Here is a 20,345-nt window from a genome sequence, read left to right as displayed (position 1 = left end):
GAACTGTAGTAGCAGGAAGTGGTCAACAGTGTCAAAGGCTGAGGATAGGTCTAGAAGTAGGAGTACAGAGAAGTGGCTGTTAGCTTTGGCGGTAAGTAAGTCATTTGTGATTTTAGTCAGGGCAGTTTCAGTGGAATGATGTGGACGGAAGCCGGACTGTAGGTTGTCAAAGAGAGAGTTAGAGGAGAGGTGGGAGGAAAGTTCAGCATGGACGTGCTGTTCCAGGAGTTTTGAGGCAAGTGGGAGTAGCGATATGGGTCGATAGCTGGTAGTAGAAGTTGGGTCGAGGGAAGGTTTCTTTAGGATAGGTGTGACTGTTGCATGCTTAAAGGCAGAAGGGAAGGTACCAGTTGTTAGAGATAGGTTGAAGAGATGGGATAAGGCTGGAATAAGGATAGTGGTGAGGTTGGGGAGGAGGTGGGATGGGATGGGGTCAAGTGCGCATGTGGTGATATACATGATATACATGGATAATGCCACCCTATGCTGCTGGAGTCTCGCGCAGGCACATTTTGCTGTGCCCATATCGCGGGGCTAAGCATAAAGCTTCCCTCGCGCGAGCGCCGGAGATGTAGTTGCGCAGGCGTGATATTATGGGCAGGTACGAGGAGGACTCTGGTGAGGTCATACACAGCGCCACCCATAATATCACGCCTGCGCAACTACATCACCGGCGCTAGCGCGAGGGAAGCTTTACGCGATAGGGGCACAGCGATATGTGCCCTGCGTGAGACTCCAGCAGCGTGGACGATGACGGAGGTGGCGTCATCCATGTAAATCATGACTGGGGGACTGTGAACAGCGGCAGGAGGGGGGACAGGAGCCGAATTAGAGCCCGCCCTTCTGGCCAACCAAAATCATTTGCATAGGAAACGGTAAGATTTTATAAGTTCTTTTAAGGGTCTGCAACAAGGTGCACCTTCCTAGAATGCAGCCCAGGAGCTGCAGAAGGGGATATTTTTGGTTTAAAAGGGAAAAAACTGGTGACAGGTTCCCTTTAAAGCACAGTTTGACTGCTTGAACAAACCGCACCCAGTGACCGGAAATGTTTTTTTTATATAACCAATTTATCATTGGATAGGGGAGAACAGTTAGGCTGCGCGCCCACGATCAGTGTTTGCAGCGTTTTGGATCTAGCATGCTTCAGCTGTGTCCAAAACGCTGCGTTGTACAGTACAAGCACAGTGGATGGATTTCTAGAAATCCCGCACCCACTGCGCTTGTTTTTTCCACAGCAAACACTGATCTGCGGTGCGGCTTTCCAGACTGCTGCATGTCAATTGTTTGCTGTGGATATCCAAGCGTCTTCCATAGAGAGAACACAAGCGAGAGACCGCAGCGCACTGAACCCTGATCGTGGGTAAAAGCAGCCGCAGTCTACTGCGGGGGGAACGCGCGGACTCTGCAGGTCAGGACCCGCTGCGTCCAGGAGGTTCTGAGTCCTAATGGTGGCTATTAGCAGCTGCAGTCTCCTGCGGAAGAGGCTCGCGGACCCGCTGCGTCCAGGACGCATTTAATCCTGATTGTGGGTACGAGCAGCTGCGGTCTCCTGCGGAGTAGACGTGCGGCCCCGTAGGTCAGGACCCACTGCGTCCAGGAGGCAGTGAGTCCTGATGGTGGCTACGAGCAGCTGCGGTCTCCTGTGGAGTAGATGTGCGGCCCCGTAGGTCAAGACCCGCTGCGCCCAGGAGGCAGTGAGTCCTGATGGTGGCTACGAGCAGCTGCGGTCTCCTGCGGAAGAGACTCGCAGACCCGCAGGTCAGGACCCGCTGCACCCAGGACACAGTGAGCCATGATCGTGGACACGCACCCTTAGGGGTCCCAGCGGTGGGACATACAACCATCTATGGACCACCATAACAAAGGATTTGTGCTTTTGGTTCTCCCATGGATGAAAGATTACAGCCAGGAGTAGCGCTACGTCCCCTGCCCACAGTCTTGCAACCAGAGAAGAGGCAAGAGACAAATTCACATTTCCAGGGACTGCATTGCCCTGGTCTGGCGTCTAAGTCTTGTCCTCCATGGCAGGCGGCACTAGGTGGCCTTTACTTTTGCAGCCGCATCCTCGGTGCCTCTTGCACTTACTAGGCCAGGTGACATCATGACATGTGTAGGATCAGTGTGAGGAAATAGGGATATATTCTGAGCTATTAAGAGATATTCCTATAGCCGCCATCATGTCAAGGTACTCAGGCCTAAGGAAGCTTCAATCAGTATGCTAATTAACTTGAGGAAGAAGGGAATTTTGTTACTTACCGTAAATTCCTTTTCTTCTAGCTCTTATTGGGAGACCCAGACGATTGGGGTATAGCTACTGCCCTCTGGAGGCCACACAAAGCACTACATTAAAAGTGCAAGGCCCCTCCCCCTCTGGCTATACCCCCCCCGTGGTATCACGGGTTCTCCAGTTTTAGTGCCAAAGCAAGAAGGAGGAAGCCAATAACTGGTTTAAACAAATTAACTCCGAATAACATCGGAGAACTGAAAAACCGTTCAACATGAACAACATGTGTACCCGCAAACAACAAAAAAACATCCCGAAGGACAACAGGGCGGGTGCTGGGTCTCCCAATAAGAGCTAGAAGAAAAGGAATTTACGGTAAGTAACAAAATTCCCTTCTTCTTCAGCGCTCTATTGGGAGACCCAGACGATTGGGACGTCCAAAAGCTGTCCCTGGGTGGGTAAATAAATACCTCATGTTAGAGCTGCAAAACAGCCCTCCCCTACGGGGGTGTCACTGCCGCCTGTAGGACTCTTCTACCTAAGCTGGCATCCGCCGAAGCATAGGTATGCACCTGATAATGCTTGGTGAAAGTGTGCAGACTGGACCAGGTAGCTGCCTGGCACACCTGTTGAGCCGAAGCCTGGTGGCGTAATGCCCAGGACGCACCCACGGCTCTGGTGGAGTGGGCTTTTAGCCCTGAAGGAACCGGAAGCCCCGCAGAACGGTAGGCCTCTAGAATTGGTTCTTTGATCCATCGAGCCAGGGTGGCTTTAGAAGCCTGCAACCCCTTGCGCGGACCAGCGACAAGGACGAAAAGTGCATCGGCACGGCGTATGGGCGCCGTGCGGGAAATGTAGATTCTGAGTGCTCTCACCAGATCTAGCAAACGTAAGGCCTTTTCATACCGGTGAACCGGATGAGGGCAAAAAGAAGGCAAGGAAATATCCTGATTAAGATGAAAAGAGGATACGACCTTAGGAAGAAACTCCGGAATGGGGCGCAGCACAACCTTGTCCTGGTGGAACACCAGGAAGGGAGCCTTAGATGACAGAGCTGCCAGCTCAGACACTCGCCGAAGCGATGTGATCGCAACAAGAAACGCCACTTTCTGCGACAGCCGAGAAAAGGAAACTTCCTTCAGAGGCTCGAAGGGCGGCTTCTGGAGAGCAACTAGTACCCTGTTCAGATCCCATGGATCTAACGGTCGCTTGTACGGGGGCACAATATGACAGACCCCCTGCAGGAACGTGCGCACCTTAGGAAGACGTGCTAGACGCTTCTGAAAAAACACGGATAGTGCCGAAACTTGCCCTTTAAGGGAGCTGAGCGACAAGCCCTTTTCTAACCCCGATTGCAGAAAGGAAAGAAACTTGGGCAATGCAAATGGCCAGGGAGACACTCCCTGAGCAGAGCACCAGGACAAGAAAATCTTCCACGTTCTGTGGTAGATCTTAGCCGAATTCGACTTTCTAGCTTGTCTCATTGTGGCAACGACTTCCTGAGATAATCCAGCAGATGCTAGGATCCAGGACTCAATGGCCACACAGTCAGGTTCAGGGCCGCAGAATTCTGATGGAAAAACGGCCCTTGGGACAGTAAGTCTGGTCGGTCTGGCAGTGACCACGGTCGACCGATCGTGAGATGCCACAGATCCGGATACCACGACCTCCTCGGCCAGTCTGGAGCGACGAGTATGACGCGGCTGCACTCGGATCTGATCTTGCGTAGCACTCTGGGCAAGAGCGCCAGAGGCGGAAACACGTATGGGAGCTGAAACTGCGACCAATCTTGAACCAAGGCGTCTGCCGCCAGAGCTCTTTGATCGCGCGACCTCGCCATGAATGCCGGGACCTTGTTGTTGTGCCGAGACGCCATTAGATCGACGTCCGGCACTCCCCAGCGGCGACAGATTTCCTGAAACACGTCCGGGTGAAGGGACCATTCCCCTGCGTCCATGCCCTGGCGACTGAGGAAGTCTGCTTCCCAGTTTTCTACGCCTGGAATGTGAACCGCGGATATGGTGGATGCTCTGTCCTCCACCCACATTAGAATGCGCCGGACTTCTTGGAAGGCTTGCCGACTGCGCGTCCCTCCTTGGTGGTTGATGTATGCCACCGCTGTGGAGTTGTCCGATTGGATTCGGATCTGCTTTCCTTCCAGCCACTGTTGGAAGGCCAGTAGAGCAAGATACACTGCTCTGATCTCCAGAACATTGATCTGAAGGGTGGACTCCTGCGGAGTCCACGTCCCCTGAGCCCTGTGGTGGAGAAATACTGCTCCCCACCCTGACAGACTCGCATCTGTCGTGACTACTGCCCAGGATGGGGGCAGGAAGGATCTTCCCTGAGACAATGATGTGGGAAGGAGCCACCATTGTAGAGAGTCTTTGGCCGTCTGGGAAAGCGAGACTTTCCTGTCCAGGGACGTTGACTTCCCGTCCCATTGGCGGAGAATGTCCCATTGAAGTGGGCGCAGATGAAACTGCGCAAAGGGAACTGCTTCCATGGCTGCCACCATCTTCCCTAGGAAATGCATGAGGCGCCGCAAGGGATGCAACTGGTCCTGCAGAAGAGATTGCACCCCTGTCTGTAGTGACCGCTGCTTGTCCAGCGGAAGCTTCACTATCGCTGCTAGAGTATGAAACTCCATGCCAAGATACGTTAGTGACTGAGTCGGTGATAGGATCGACTTTGGAAAGTTGATGATCCATCCGAAAGACTGTAGAGTCTCCAGCGTAGCATTCAGGCTGTGCTGACATGCCTCCTGAGAGGGAGCTTTGACCAATAAGTCGTCTAGGTAAGGGATCACCGAGTGTCCCTGAGAGTGCAAAACTGCTACCACCGCCGCCATGACCTTGGTGAAGACCCGTGGGGCTGTCGCCAGACCAAATGGCAGAGCTACGAACTGAAAATGGTCGTCTCCTATCACAAAACGTAGAAAACGTTGATGTTCTGTAGCAATTGGCACGTGGAGATAAGCATCTTTGATGTCTATTGAGGCAAGGAAGTCTCCTCTGGACATTGAGGCAATGACAGAGCGGAGGGTTTCCATCCGGAACCTCCTGGCGTGCACATGTTTGTTGAGCCGTTTTAGGTCCAGAACAGGACGGAACGAGCCGTCCTTTTTTGGAACCACAAAGAGATTGGAGTAAAATCCTTGCCCTTGTTCCTGAGGAGGGACTGGGATAATCACTCCTTCCGCTCTTAGGGAGCCCACCGCCTGCAGCAGAGCATCTGCTCGGTCTGGACGTGGGGAGGTTCTGTAGAACCGAGCTGGAGGACGAGAATTGAACTCGATTCTGTACCCGCGAGACAAAATGTCCGTCACCCACCGGTCTTTGACCTGTGACATCCAAATGCCGGAAAAGCGGGAGAGCCTGCCCCCGACCGGCGATGCGGAGGGGGGGGGCTGGAAGTCATGAGGTAGCCGCTTTGGAAGCGGTACCTCCATTTGCTTTCTTGGGGCGTGTGTGAGTCCGCCACGAATCTGAGTTTCTTTGCGTCCTCTGAGTCCCTTTGGACGAGGTAAACGGTGTCTTGCCCGAACCTCGAAAGGACTGAAACCTCTGCTGCCACTTTTTCTGCTGAGGTTTGGATGTTCTGGGTTGTGGTAAAGAGGAGTCTTTACCCTTGGACTGCTTAATGATGTCAGCCAATGGCTCGCCAAACAGTCTATCTCTAGACAAAGGCAAACTGGTTAAACATTTTTTGGAACCAGCATCTGCTTTCCAGTCCTTTAACCACAAGGCTCTGCGCAAAACTACCGAATTGGCGGACGCCATTGAGGTGCGACTGGTAGATTCTAGGACCGCATTGATAGCGTAAGACGCAAACGCCGACATCTGCGTGGTAAGATGCGCCACTTGCGGCACTGCTGGATGCATGATAGCATCCACTTTTGCTAAGCCAGCTGAAATAGCCTGGAGTGCCCATACGGCTGCGAATGCCGGAGCAAACGACGCGCCGATAGCTTCATAGACAGATTTTAACCAAAGGTCCATCTGTCTGTCATTGGCATCTTTAAGTGAAGCGCCATCCTCCACTGCAACTATGGATCTAGCTGCAAGTTTGGAAATCGGGGGGTCTACCTTTGGACACTGTGTCCAGCGCTTGACCACCTCAGGGGGGAAAGGGAAACGCGTATCTTTAGATCGTTTAGAGAAACGCCTTTCTGGGTGAGCGTCGTGCTTCTGGATTGATTCTCTGAAGTCAGAGTGATCTAACAAAGCACTCAATTTACGCTTGGGATAAAGGAAACGAAACTTTTCCTGCTCCGCAGCCGCCTCTTCTGCTGAAGGGGCTGGGGGAGAAATATCCAACAGCCTATTGATGGCTGAGATAAGGTCGTTTACCATGGCATCCCCATCCGGGGTATCCAGGTTGAGAGGGGTTCCAGGAGTGGATTCCTGATCACTCTCATCCGACACATCACAAGGAGACTGATTGCGCTGAGACCCTGAGCAGTGTGAAGACGTCGAGGGTCTTTCCCAGCGAGCTCGCTTAGGGTGGCTGGGGCCATCATCTGAGTCATAATCCTCGGCCTGTGAAGCCGGGGACCCCCCTGTGGGCTGGATACATTCCAAGTAAGGGGGACCTGAGGACAGAGGCCTCTCCGTGCCCAGAGACTGAGCCCCATGCATAGATTGCAAGGTTTCAAGGATTTTTGCCATAGATACAGACATATTATCTGCAAAAACTGCAAAGTCCGTCCCTGTCACCGGGGCAGAACTTACAAGCGTCTCAGCCTGGGTCACTACCTCTCCTGACTCCGGCTGGCGAAGCAGCACCGGGTCGGAGCATTGCACACAATGGGGGTCATCGGAGCCTACTGGTAGATTAGCCCCACATGCAGCACACGCAGTATACACAGCCCTTTTTGCCTTGGCCGCCTTGCGTTTTGAGGATGACATGTTGCTGCTTCCACAGAGTGATCTGGGATATGCAGCCAGAAGCGCACCTCACAGTGCAAGAAATACAATATCTATATATATGTACCCAGTACACTGACACACAGTGAGGCACTAGAGGGACCAGCACAGAAAAATCGCTTACCGCCCGCTTAAAAAGCGGGTGTGTGGTCGCCAGATAGCCCCTAGACCAGGTCTCCCAGAGCCTTGCGTCCTTCCTCCAGCCAGGCATGCATGTAATGGCTGCCGGCGTCTCTAGAGAGGAAGGGGGGCGGGCCCTGGGCGTTCCTGGCCAAGAGCGGGAAGCCTGCTTCCCTCTGTGCATAGTGTGAGGGCTGGAGCATGTAAATCAGGCTCCAGCCCTCGTCGCTGCTAACGAACAGCGTCTCTCCCCTACCCTGAATGACAGGGTGGGGGCGGGAACGAAACGGAGCTGCCGGCGTCCTAGGCCCAAAAAGCCGGGGACTAAATTTATAACCGCCGCCGCCGTAAAAGCGCGGACGGCGGATCCCCGGCGCACCACAAGTCACAGCAGCGCCGCCCGGTCCAGAGGGGGTCGGCGCTGCGTTCCCAAACACAAACAATCCCCCAGTAATCTGTAGGGACACCAACTCCACGTTGCGGTCCCCGGCGCACTACAACACCCAGCCAGCCCGGAGTGTGTCTGTGCCTGCCGGGGACACAGAGTACCTGTATGATGCAGGGCCTGTCCCTGATCGTACTCCTGCTCCGTCTCCATCAGGTTCTAATGGGTCTGTGGATGGAGCCCGGCATCAGAGCTGAGAGGCCGGCAGGATCCCACTTCCACAGAGCCCTACAAGGGGATGTGGAAGGAAAACAGCATGTCAGGCTCCAGCCCTGTACCAGCAATAGGTACCTCAACCTTACAACACCATCCAGGGGTGAGAAGGGAGCATGCTGGGGACACTATATGTGTCCTCTTTTCTTCCATCCGAAATAGTCAGCAGCTACTGCTGACTAAAATCTGTGGAGCTATGCATGGAATGTCTGACCTCCTTCGCACACAAAGCTAAAACTGGAGAACCCGTGATACCACGGGGGGGGTATAGCCAGAGGGGGAGGGGCCTTGCACTTTTAATGTAGTGCTTTGTGTGGCCTCCAGAGGGCAGTAGCTATACCCCAATCGTCTGGGTCTCCCAATAGAGCGCTGAAGAAATTGTCTGTTAGCAATGGTGTGAACAAAAGGCAATCTACTATGATATGGAACTTCCACTTCCTACCCCCCGTTTCGTGACAATCAGACAAACAGATAAGCAAAAAAAAAGGTAAAATAAAGCTACCGTTTTGTGTACACAGGCCCAATGCAGACCAATGTGTCTCCGTTTTTAGAAAAAAAAAAAGCAATGTTTGCATACAAATACATTATCGGTAAAGTGCCCTAGTCACACACCTGCAGGGCATAGTTCTTGGAAATCCGCTCCACCATGTAGGGAACGGTGGTCTGAAAAATCTCCTTAAACGTCAAAGGGTTCATCATGGTGAAAACGCCGGCGAAATGCTCCAGCACCTCTTTCTCCTCCTTCATCCGCACGGTCTGGCAGTTGGCCACACGGATGTACGTCTGCCCGTTTCCAGCGATCTGGACCTGGGAGAAGAAATTAATGTATTCACACCACGCAGACCATTCCCGGAGCGCAGGATCGCAGCGGCAGACGTCTGGCATGTCAACTACAGGCGGGGGTCTCGTGTCTGATTGTTGTGCCGGGTGGCAAAGCTAGCAGAGGTGCCGGTGCTACTAATGAGGGGAGCAGCAGAAAACAACGGGGGATCCAGTTGAAGGGAGCGGCCATTAGTCCTGGCCTGTATATGTAAGGTATGTCCTATCTACAACTTATGCCAGCCGTATCACATCAGCGAGGGTCCGGCCCCCCACAGATCACCGGATATTACCTGCGTAATGATTATTCCTGGGTACTGCCGCTTAGCTCTGCATGAAGTGAATAGGAGCGGAGCTGCGATGCCTACGGCCAGTACACAGCGTACAGTGCTGGGGTGTTCAGCCTCTGTATATTGGCCACTTCCAGCATCTGATCTGTGGGGGGACTGTGTCGGACCCCCCACCAATCTGACACTGATTGCCTATTCTAAGTAGAGCTCATCAATATCTGTCCAGAAAAAATACTAACGTCAGGAAAATCTGACATATGTAATAGATACCACTAAATAGTCCTCTGTGTACTGAAAGCAGAGCAGTCCCGAGCCATGGGTCGCAACAGTCCCGAGCCATGGGTCGCAACAGTCCCGAGCCATGGGTCGCAACAGTCCCGAGCCATGGGTCGCAACAGTCCCGAGCCATGGGTCGCAACAGTCCCGAGCCATGGGTCGCAACAGTCCCGAGCCATGGGTCGCAACAGTCCCGAGCCATGGGTCGCAACAGTCCCGAGCCATGGGTCGCAACAGTCCCGAGCCATGGGTCGCAACAGTCCCGAGCCATGGGTCGCAACAGTCCCGAGCCATGGGTCGCAACAGTCCCGAGCCATGGGTCGCAACAGTCCCGAGCCATGGGTCGCAACAGTCCCGAGCCATGGGTCGCAACAGTCCCGAGCCATGGGTCGCAACAGTCCCGAGCCATGGGTCGCAACAGTCCCGAGCCATGGGTCGCAACAGTCCCGAGCCATGGGTCGCAACAGTCCCGAGCCATGGGTCGCAACAGTCCCGAGCCATGGGTCGCAACAGTCCCGAGCCATGGGTCGCAACAGTCCCGAGCCATGGGTCGCAACAGTCCCGAGCCATGGGTCGCAACAGTCCCGAGCCATGGGTCGCAACAGTCCCGAGCCATGGGTCGCAACAGTCCCGAGCCATGGGTCGCAACAGTCCCGAGCCATGGGTCGCAACAGTCCCGAGCCATGGGTCGCAACAGTCCCGAGCCATGGGTCGCAACAGTCCCGAGCCATGGGTCGCAACAGTCCCGAGCCATGGGTCGCAACAGTCCCGAGCCATGGGTCGCAACAGTCCCGAGCCATGGGTCGCAACAGTCCCGAGCCATGGGTCGCAACAGTCCCGAGCCATGGGTCGCAACAGTCCCGAGCCATGGGTCGCAACAGTCCCGAGCCATGGGTCGCAACAGTCCCGAGCCATGGGTCGCAACAGTCCCGAGCCATGGGTCGCAACAGTCCCGAGCCATGGGTCGCAACAGTCCCGAGCCATGGGTCGCAACAGTCCCGAGCCATGGGTCGCAACAGTCCCGAGCCATGGGTCGCAACAGTCCCGAGCCATGGGTCGCAACAGTCCCGAGCCATGGGTCGCAACAGTCCCGAGCCATGGGTCGCAACAGTCCCGAGCCATGGGTCGCAACAGTCCCGAGCCATGGGTCGCAACAGTCCCGAGCCATGGGTCGCAACAGTCCCGAGCCATGGGTCGCAACAGTCCCGAGCCATGGGTCGCAACAGTCCCGAGCCATGGGTCGCAACAGTCCCGAGCCATGGGTCGCAACAGTCCCGAGCCATGGGTCGCAACAGTCCCGAGCCATGGGTCGCAACAGTCCCGAGCCATGGGTCGCAACAGTCCCGAGCCATGGGTCGCAACAGTCCCGAGCCATGGGTCGCAACAGTCCCGAGCCATGGGTCGCAACAGTCCCGAGCCATGGGTCGCAACAGTCCCGAGCCATGGGTCGCAACAGTCCCGAGCCATGGGTCGCAACAGTCCCGAGCCATGGGTCGCAACAGTCCCGAGCCATGGGTCGCAACAGTCCCGAGCCATGGGTCGCAACAGTCCCGAGCCATGGGTCGCAACAGTCCCGAGCCATGGGTCGCAACAGTCCCGAGCCATGGGTCGCAACAGTCCCGAGCCATGGGTCGCAACAGTCCCAAGCAATGGGTCGCAACAGTCCCAAGCAATGGTTGACCCCCTGACTTCTTTTGTTGTCCACAATATCATTATGTAAGCCATTGAATGGCCAAACTTGCATAGATGGCATAAGACTACGTAAACACGGCCATAAAGGTGGTGGGACGACTGCAAATCGTCTTGTCGGATGTGAACACTGAGCGCAGCCCTGTGGTTACCTGGTAAATGTCCAGCGCTTGCATTGCGTACTTCACCAGCTTGATATAAATCTGCGTCTCTTTAGGTTGTAGTTGCTTATTAGGGACAAACTGTGCCTCTGTAAAGAAGGGAATTTTGTTACTTACCGTAAATTCCTTTTCTTCTAGCTCCTATTGGGAGACCCAGACGATTGGGTGTATAGCACTGCCTCCGGAGGCCACACAAAGCAATTACACTAAAAAAGTGTAAGGCCCCTCCCCTTCTGGCTATACACCCCCAGTGGGATCACTGGCTCACCAGTTTTAGTGCAAAAGCAAGAAGGAGGAAAGCCAATAACTGGTTTAAACAAATTCACTTCGAAGTAACGTCGGAGAACTGAAAAACCATTCAACATGAACAACATGTGTACCCGAAAAACCACCAAAAATCCCGAAGGACAACAGGGCGGGTGCTGGGTCTCCCAATAGGAGCTAGAAGAAAAGGAATTTACGGTAAGTAACAAAATTCCCTTCTTCTTCGGCGCTCCATTGGGAGACCCAGACGATTGGGACGTCCAAAAGCTGTCCCTGGGTGGGTAAAGAAATACCTCATGTTAGAGCTGCAAAGACAGCCCTCCCCTACGGGGAGGCAACTGCCGCCTGCAGGACTCTTCTACCTAGGCTGGCGTCCGCCGAAGCATAGGTATGCACCTGATAATGTTTGGTGAAAGTGTGCAGACTCGACCAGGTAGCTGCCTGGCACACCTGTTAAGCCGTAGCCTGGTGTCGTAATGCCCAGGACGCACCCACGGCTCTGGTAGAATGGGCCTTCAGCCCTGATGGAACCGGAAGCCCAGCAGAACGGTAGGCTTCAAGAATTGGTTCTTTGATCCATCGAGCCAGGGTGGCTTTGGAAGCCTGCGACCCCTTGCGCTGGCCAGCGACAAGGACAAAGAGTGCATCAGAGCGGCGCAGGGGCGCCGTGCGGGAATGTAGATTCTGAGTGCTCTCACCAGATCTAACAAATGTAAATCCTTTTCATACCGGTGAACCGGATGAGGACAAAAAGAAGGTAAGGAGATATCCTGATTAATATGAAACGAGGATACTACCTTAGGGAGAAACTCCTGAATGGGGCGCAGCACTACCTTGTCCTGGTGGACCACCAGGAAGGGAGCCTTGGATGACAGCGCTGCTAGCTCAGACACTCTCCGAAGAGACGTGATCGCTACCAGAAAGGCCACTTTCCGTGATAGTCGAGAGAGTGAAACATCCGTCAGAGACTCGAAAGGCGGCTTCTGGAGAGCAACTAGTACCCTGTTCAGATCCCATGGATCTAACGGCCGCTCGTACGGGGGGACGATATGACCAAACCCCCTGCAGGAACGTGCGTACCTGCGGACGTCGTGCTAGACGCTTCTGAAAAAAACACCAATAGCGCCGAGACTTGCCCTTTAAGGGAGCCGAGCGACAAGCCCTTTTCCAACCCAGATTGCAGGAAGGAAAGAAAAGTAGGCCATGCCAATGGCCAGGGGGACACTCCTTGTACAGAGCACCAGTAAAAGAAAATCTTCCACTTCCGTGGTAGATTTTAGCAGACGTGGGCTTCATAGCCTGTCTCATGGTGGCAACGACCCCGTGGGATAATCCTGAGGACACTAGGATCTAGGACGCAATGGCCACACAGTAGGTTCAGGGCCGTAGAATTCAGATGGAAAAAACGGCCCTTGGGACAGTAAGTCTGGCCGGTCTGGTAGTGCCCACGGTTGACCGACCGTGAGATGCCTGTCGCCAGAGCTCTTTGATCGTCATGAAAACCGGGACCAAGCTGTTGTGCCGATTCGTGAAACCCGTCCGGGTGCAGAGACCATTCTCCTGCGTCCACGCCCTGGTGACTGAGGAAGTCTGCTTCCCAGTTTTCTACGCCCGGGATGTGAACTGCGGATATGGTGTAAGCTCTGTCTTCCACCCCTAGCAGAATCCGGCGGACTTCCTGGGAGGCTCGCCGACTGCGTAGTCCGCCTTGGTGGTTGATGTATGCCACCGCTGTGGATAGTCCGACTGAATTCGGATCTGTTTGCCTTCCAGCCACTGTAGGAAGTCTTGCAGGGCCATATGCACTGCCCAGAGCTCCAGACAATTGATCTGAAGAGTGGACTCCTCTGAAGAGAGTCCTTGATCGTCTGAGAAAGGGGGACGTTCCTGTGTAGGGACATCGACTTCCCCTCCCATTAGCGAAGAATGTTCTATTGAAGTGGACGCAGATGAAACTGCGTGAAAGGGACTGCCTCTGGATGAGGTGTCTCCTTGAAGGAGAGACTGCACCCCCGTCTGTAGTGACCGCTGTTTGTCCAGTGGAAGTTTCACCATCGCTGAGAGAGTGTGAAACCCCAAGCTAAGATATGCCAGCGATTGGGTTTAACTTTGAAAAGTTGAGGACCCACCCGAAACTCTGGGAAGTCTCCAGCGCCATGTTCAGGCTGTGTTGGCATGCCTCTTAAAAGAGTGCCTTGACAAGTAGATGGTCTAAGTAAGGGATCACAGGGTGACCCTGAGAGTGCGGGAGTGGTCCCACTGCTGCCATGAACTTGGTGAAAACCCGTGGGGCTGTCGCCAGACCGAAGGGTAGGGCTACGAACTGAAGATGCTCGTCTTCAATAACGAACCGTAGCAAACGCCGGTGCTCTGGAGCAATCGGCACGTGGAGATAAGCATCCTGATGTCTATTGATGCTAGGAAATCTCCTTGAGACATTGAGGCAATGACGGAGCGGAGGGATTCCATCCGGAACCGCCTGGTTTTCACGTGCTTGTTGAGCAGTTTAAGGTCCAGAACGGAACGGAAGGAGTCGTCCTATTTTGTCACCCCGACCAGATCGGAGTAAAAAGTGTCTCTTGTTCCTGAGGAGGAACCGGGATTACGACTCCTACTGCCTGCATGAAGCTGACCCCTCCACTGGAGGAGTTGAGGGAGAAATACCCAACCTTCCATTGATGGACGCTATAAGATTAATCACTATAGCGTCACCATCCGGTGTATCCGGATTGAGAGCGGTCTCAGGATCGGAGTCCTGAACAGCTACGGCTGCCTCATCATACAGAGCGTACTGTGATGAAGGATCGGAGTCCTGAACAGCTACGGCTGCCTCATCATACAGAGCGTACTGTGATGAAGTCGAGGGCCGTTCTTAGGGAGCTCGTTTAGGCCGTCTGGGACTGTCGTCCGTATCAGAGCCTGCACCCTGGGATGCATGGGACCCTCCTGGAGCCATGATTTGTTTCGAAATCAGGGTGGCCAGGGGCATTGAATCAACATTGCCCAAGGTCTGTCTGGACTGCAAAGTCTGTAAGATGTTAGTCATAGCCACAGACAATATATCAGCGGAAACTGCAACTCCGTCCCTGTCCCTGGACAGGGATCACAGGTGGTTCTTTTGGCCACCTGTAGCAGAGACCCCGTTGAGTAATTGCACACACTGGGGGTCCTGGAACAGTCGCATGCAGTACAAGCAGCATAGAAAGCGTGTGCCTTGGCATCCATGCTTTTTTTTTTTTTTTTTTTGCTGTTGCTGTCTAGCCATCTAGGAGCATTAGCCAAGAATAGCGACCGTACAGTGCAATGTATAGCATACAAGCATGAAGTACAATAAACACTTCAGCACATGCAGTACAAGGAGCATAGAAAGCCTGTGCCTTGGCACCTTTGCTTTTCTGCTGCCGTTGTCTAGTTATTCAGGAGCATTAGCCAGGAAAAGCGACATACAGTGAATGTATAGCATACAAGCATGAAAATAACCACTGCAGCACATGCAATCCAAGCAGCATTGAAAGCTTGTGCCTTAGCACCCTTGCTTTTCTGCTGCTGTTGTCTAGTCATCAAGGAACATTAGCCAAGAATAGCGACATGCAGTGAATGTACAAGCATGAAAATAAACTCTGCAGTACATGCAATCCAAGCAGCATTGAAAGCTTGTGCCTTAGCACTATTGCTGTTTGCTGCCGCTGTCTAGCCATCTAGGCGGGTAGACAGCCAAGAATAGCCCTTACAGTGCAAAGTAAAGCATACAAGCATAAAGGACACATGACACTGCAGCACATGCAAGACAAGCCGCATATAGAGTCTGTGCTTTAGCACCCCTGATCTTTTGCTGCTGTTTCTAGGTCTGCATCCTGAATAGCGACCGTACAAAAGTACAACAGGACACTTCGGCATTAGTGGGTCAGCACTTTAGTTGCCGCTTACCGCCCGCACAAAAGCGGGTGTGTGGCGCCGGAATCCTGTGCTGGTAGCTCAGTGTCTCCGTTTTCCCGCTCTGCGTGCCGGAATGGCTGCCGGCGTCCAGAGGAGAGGGGCGGGCCGAGGGCGTGCCCGAGACAAGAGCGGGAACCCGGCGCCCACTGTGTCTAGTAAAGGGGGCTGGAGAATGCAAATAAGGCTCCAGCCCTCGGCGCTGCTATAGAACAGCGTCTCTCCCTGTCCCTGAGTGACAGGGTGGGGGCGGGAACGAAGCGGCGCTAGGCCGCAAAAGCCGGGGACTAAAGTTAGAAGCGCCGCCGCCGTAAAAGCGCGGTCGGCGCGTCCCCGGCGCACTACAAGTCGCAGCTGCGCCGCCGCTCCAGGGGCGGTCGGCGCGGCGGTCCCCACACGTAAAGTCCCCCAGTAATCTGCAGGGACTATAAGCCCAGCGCACAGCGCTACAGTCCCCGGCGCACTAGCACACCCAGCAAGCCGGGAGTGTGCGTGGCCTGCCATACGGGGACACAGAGTACCTGAAAGTTGCAGGGCCTTGTCCCTGAACGGCACTCCCGCTCCACATCCAGCAGGTTCTATGGGTCTGTGGATGGAGCCCGGCCTCAGGGCTTGGTGGCCGGAAAGATCCCACTTCCTCAGAGCCCCTCAGGGGGATGGGGAAGGAAAACAGCATGTGGGCTCCAGCCTCCGTACCCGCAATGGGTACCTCAACCTTACAAACCACAAGTGGGGTAAGAAGGGAGCATGCTGGGGGCCCTAGTATGGGCCCTCTTTTCTTCCATCCGATATAGTCAGCAGCTACTGCTGACTGAACAGTGGAGCTTATGCATGGATGTCTGACCTCCTTCGCACAAAGCAGAAAACTGGTGAGCCAGTGATCCCACTGGGGGTGTATAGCCAGAAGGGGAGGGGCCTTACACTTTTTAGTGTAATTGCTTTGTGTGGCCTCCGGAGGCAGTGCTATACACCCAATCGTCTGGGTCTCCCAATGGAGCGCCGAAGAAAGTAATGCATAGAAAAGTTAAAGGAATCTGTCACCAGGTTTTTGCTCCTCCATCTGAGAGCAGCATAATGTAAAGACAGAGCCCCTGATGGTGGACTACCTTCAGCACACCAAGTAGTCCTGTAATGATAATCTCCTGCTGATTAAGAGTGATTTTATCATAACTACACTAAGCAGCCCAGTAAGTGACACATCGCTGGAATCAGGATCCCTGCCCCTACATTATGCTGCTCTCAGGTTCTTAAGAAAAACCTGGTGATAGATTCCCTTTAAGAAAATCAAATCTTACAGAGGTTGTCCCCCAGTTCAAAAAACCCTTATCACAATTGCAGTTTTTTGAATAATAATAATAATAATAATAATAAATAAGAAGAAGAATAATAAGAAAACGTATCTTACAGTCTCCCAGTCCAGGGCTAAGTCTCTGCCACTGCTTCCGGTATTTGATACTGTCTTGATCGCTGACGACACAGACAGTGACTGCCCACATAGAGGGATTGTGCGCTCAGAGATGCGCTGCAGCACCGTCGGCGCGACTTCAGCGCCGCAGCACCGTCGGCGCGACTTCAGCGCCGCAGCACCGTCGGCGCGACTTCAGCGCCGCAGCACCGTCGGCGCGACTTCAGCGCCGCAGCACCGTCGGCGCGACTTCAGCGCCGCAGCACCGTCGGCGCGACTTCAGCGCCGCAGCCAATACCAGACAATGGGAGCAGTGGTGGAGACTCAGTATTGCACCTGGTAATGATTTTCATAAGAAACTGCAGTTATAGATTAGGATTTTCTGCAAGGGGACAAATCGCTCAATTAAAAGGGGTATTGCCATCTCCAAGATCCCATTCCAATATGTAGTAGGCATATTAAGAATATTAGCAAATATGTCCAATTAAAAATGTGGTATAGTTCTCCTGATTAGCTATGTCACTTACCTCATGTGCAGGGCAATGCAGCTTAAGTATCCAGGGTTACAACCACTCAGTGACATTTAGTTAGTTGCTAGTGGTTGTAACCATGGATACCTAAGCTGCAATGCCCTGCACATGAGGTAAGCAACATAGCTAATCAGGAGAACTATACTACATTTCTAATTGGAGGGATTTGCTAATATTATTATTGGGATAGGATCTTGGAGATGGGAATAACCCTTTAAAGAGGGATTGTCGTCTTTCAGAATACCCCAATCCACAGCTGTATATTGGGATAGGATTTCTGAGATAGGAATACCCCTTTAAGGTCGTTACTGTATATTATATCAATGGGTAAGAAAACTGCAGATTACCGCCTGGTGCTTTACAGGATGTGATCCCCCAGGTAATAGTCTTCACTCCGCACACCAGCGTCTTGACCAGGCTCCGGCAATCTGTGACCTGGAACGTCTGCTTGTCTTCTTTGTCCTTTTCACCTTGCTTATCAAACACTAAAAGAGGGACCTGGGTGAGGGGGGTGGATGGGGCAGCGGGCAAAGCGTTAGCTGGTGCCGGGGCCGGAACGTTAGCTAGAATGGCATCGGCGGCGCAAAGCTCAGATTGGGGTTTGCACTTCTTGAAAATGGCGGATAACTGGTATCGGGCGATGGTGTGGAACTTCAGAACAAAGACCTGGGAGAGAGAATACAAAGACAAGTCAAGGGTTAAACGAGGAGTCTGAAAATGGCACCTCTATGCCTATACTTTAGTGCGGCGTCTTTCCTTAGACATGTGAAGACCCCCTAAGGATGAGCATACTCCTCACCTCCAGCATTCTCATCAGTATATCTCGCCCGTTGCCGTTTTCCTGTTCACTTTTGGAGCGGATGCAATCCACCAGGTTGAGCAGAAGCTTACAGGACATGGTCTGGATGCTGCTGGGTATGGACTCGTCGTCAATGTTTTTGGCGAAGAGCTGAACCGCGAGGGACAGCTCATTCAGTGGAAGGTGCTGGCGGACGTGGTGGACGAGGTCCGCTAATGTGCTGTACGCCAGGGGCCTGCGAACACACAGATGGTCAAAGCTTATCAAACACCTCCTCTGTAGCGGTGGGCTTAGACAACCCGATTTTGTGCTGTTAAACAACCGCAAAATATTTATTGATTACTAGTCATTTGATTGAAGACCGCACTTTCCGATGAGCATTGAGTGATTGCTCTCGGCAGCACAAGCCCTGTTTACATTACGTGGAGCGGGAACAGGACCCATCATCAGTGCAGGAGAGCGAGCAGGAAGAGGACCCGTCCCTCCAGGAGGAGAGCGAGCAGGAAGAGGACCCGTCCCTCCAGGAGGAGAGCGAGCAGGAAGAGGACCAGTCCCTCCAGGAGGAGAGCGAGCAGGAAGAGGACCCGTCCCTCCAGGAGGAGAGCGAGCAGGAAGAGGACCCGTCCCTCCAGGAGGAGAGCGAGCAGGAAGAGGACCCGTCCCTCCAGGAGGAGAGCGAGCAGGAAGAGGACCCGTCCCTCCAGGAGGAGAGCGAGCAGGAAGAGGACCCGTCGCCCCAGGAGAGCGAGCGAGGATCCATCGCCCCAGGAGAGCGAGCGAGGACCCATCGCCCCAGGAGAGCGAGCGAGGACCCATCGCCCCAGGAGAGCGAGCGAGGACCCATCGCCCCAGGAGAGCGAGCGAGGACCCATCGCCCCAGGAGAGCGAGCGAGGATCCATCGCCCCAGGAGAGCGAGCGAGGATCCATCGCCCCAGGAGAGCGAGCAGGAAGAGGACCCGTCCCTCCAGGAGGAGAGCGAGCAGGAAGAGGACCCGTCCGTCCAGGAGGAGAGCGAGCGAGGATCCATCGCCCCAGGAGGAGAGCGAGCGAGGATCCATCGCCCCAGGAGAGCGAGCGAGGATCCATCGCCCCAGGAGAGCGAGCGAGGATCCATCGCCCCAGGAGAGCGAGCGAGGATCCATCGCCCCAGGAGAGCGAGCGAGGATCCATCGCCCCAGGAGAGCGAGCGAGGATCCATCGCCCCAGGAGAGCGAGCGAGGATCCATCGCCCCAGGAGAGCGAGGATCCATCGCCCCAGGAGAGCGAGCAGGAAGAGAACCCATCACACTAGAGGAGTGAGGGGCAGAGGATCTATCACGTCAGGAAAGTGAGCGGGCAGAGGACCGATCACCCCAATTGAGCGATTGCTCTCGGCAGTGTAAGTCCTGTTTACGTAGGACGATGCCCCATTAGGGGGATGAAGAGCTTTTGTGAAAGCCAAAAGATTTCACCCGATAAATGAGCGTTTTACAAGATTAAGATTATGAAACAAACATTCTTGGAAAAACCCGTTCATGATAATCTTGGGGTATAAATGCAGTTTAAGACAGAGATTTCCAACTGAATCACCGATCAGTTTCTAAATAGTAGAAGAACCTGGCAGATGCCAAATTATGAGATGCTGCGGAAAGGGATAGGTGCCCGATTACCGCCACGCCTGGACTATCATTATCCAGAGTAAAGGAACCTGCTAATATTTGGCTGTGTTCGGTCGAAACAGTTTGGATGTTTTCCTCAACAAATCCGTCCCTAAAACAGCCTTAAGGGGGCTTTACACGCAGCGATATTGCTAGCAATATCGCTGGTGAAAGTACCCGCCCCCGTCGTTTGTGCGTCACAGGCAAATCGCTGCCCGTGGCGCACAATATCGTTAGGAGCCGTCACACGTACTTACCTGCCTAGCGACGTCGCTGTGGCCGGCGAACCGCCTCCTTTCTAAGGGGTAGGTTTGTGCGGCGTCACTAAGCAGCCGCCCAATAGAAGCGGAGGGGAGGAGATGAGCGGCTGTAACATCCCACCCACCTCCTTCCTTCCGCATTGTCGGCGGCCGCAGGTAAGCTGTAGTTCATCGTTCCTGAGGTGTCACACATAGCGATGTGTGCTGCCTCGGGAACGACGAACACCCTGCGTCCTCAACAATCAACGATTTTTTGAAAATGAACGACGTGTCAACGATGGACGATTTGCTGAGTATTTTCCATCATTAATGGTCACTCGTTGGTGGCACACGCAACGACGTCGCCAACAA

At 53.9% G+C, this 20,345-nt stretch overlaps 1 protein-coding gene across 1 annotated transcript in view; it reads right to left on the bottom strand.

Moving 5' to 3' along the window:
- TRRAP (transformation/transcription domain associated protein) overlaps nucleotides 1–20,345 on the bottom strand; it is a 467,034-nt gene that overhangs the window by 398,096 nt on the left and 48,593 nt on the right. Inside the window, exons 14-17 of the mRNA XM_075319755.1 lie at nucleotides 18,097–18,331; nucleotides 17,645–17,963; nucleotides 11,157–11,254; nucleotides 8,543–8,737 (exon numbers count right to left, since the gene is read on the bottom strand). Coding sequence (XP_075175870.1) covers nucleotides 8,543–8,737; nucleotides 11,157–11,254; nucleotides 17,645–17,963; nucleotides 18,097–18,331 — 847 coding nt within the window. The remainder of the gene's footprint in view (nucleotides 1–8,542; nucleotides 8,738–11,156; nucleotides 11,255–17,644; nucleotides 17,964–18,096; nucleotides 18,332–20,345) is intronic.

This window comes from Anomaloglossus baeobatrachus, chromosome 7 (genome assembly GCF_048569485.1).
Source record: "Anomaloglossus baeobatrachus isolate aAnoBae1 chromosome 7, aAnoBae1.hap1, whole genome shotgun sequence".
Taxonomy (NCBI): domain Eukaryota; kingdom Metazoa; phylum Chordata; class Amphibia; order Anura; family Aromobatidae; genus Anomaloglossus; species Anomaloglossus baeobatrachus.
This window is presented reverse-complemented; position numbering and strand designations above follow the sequence as displayed.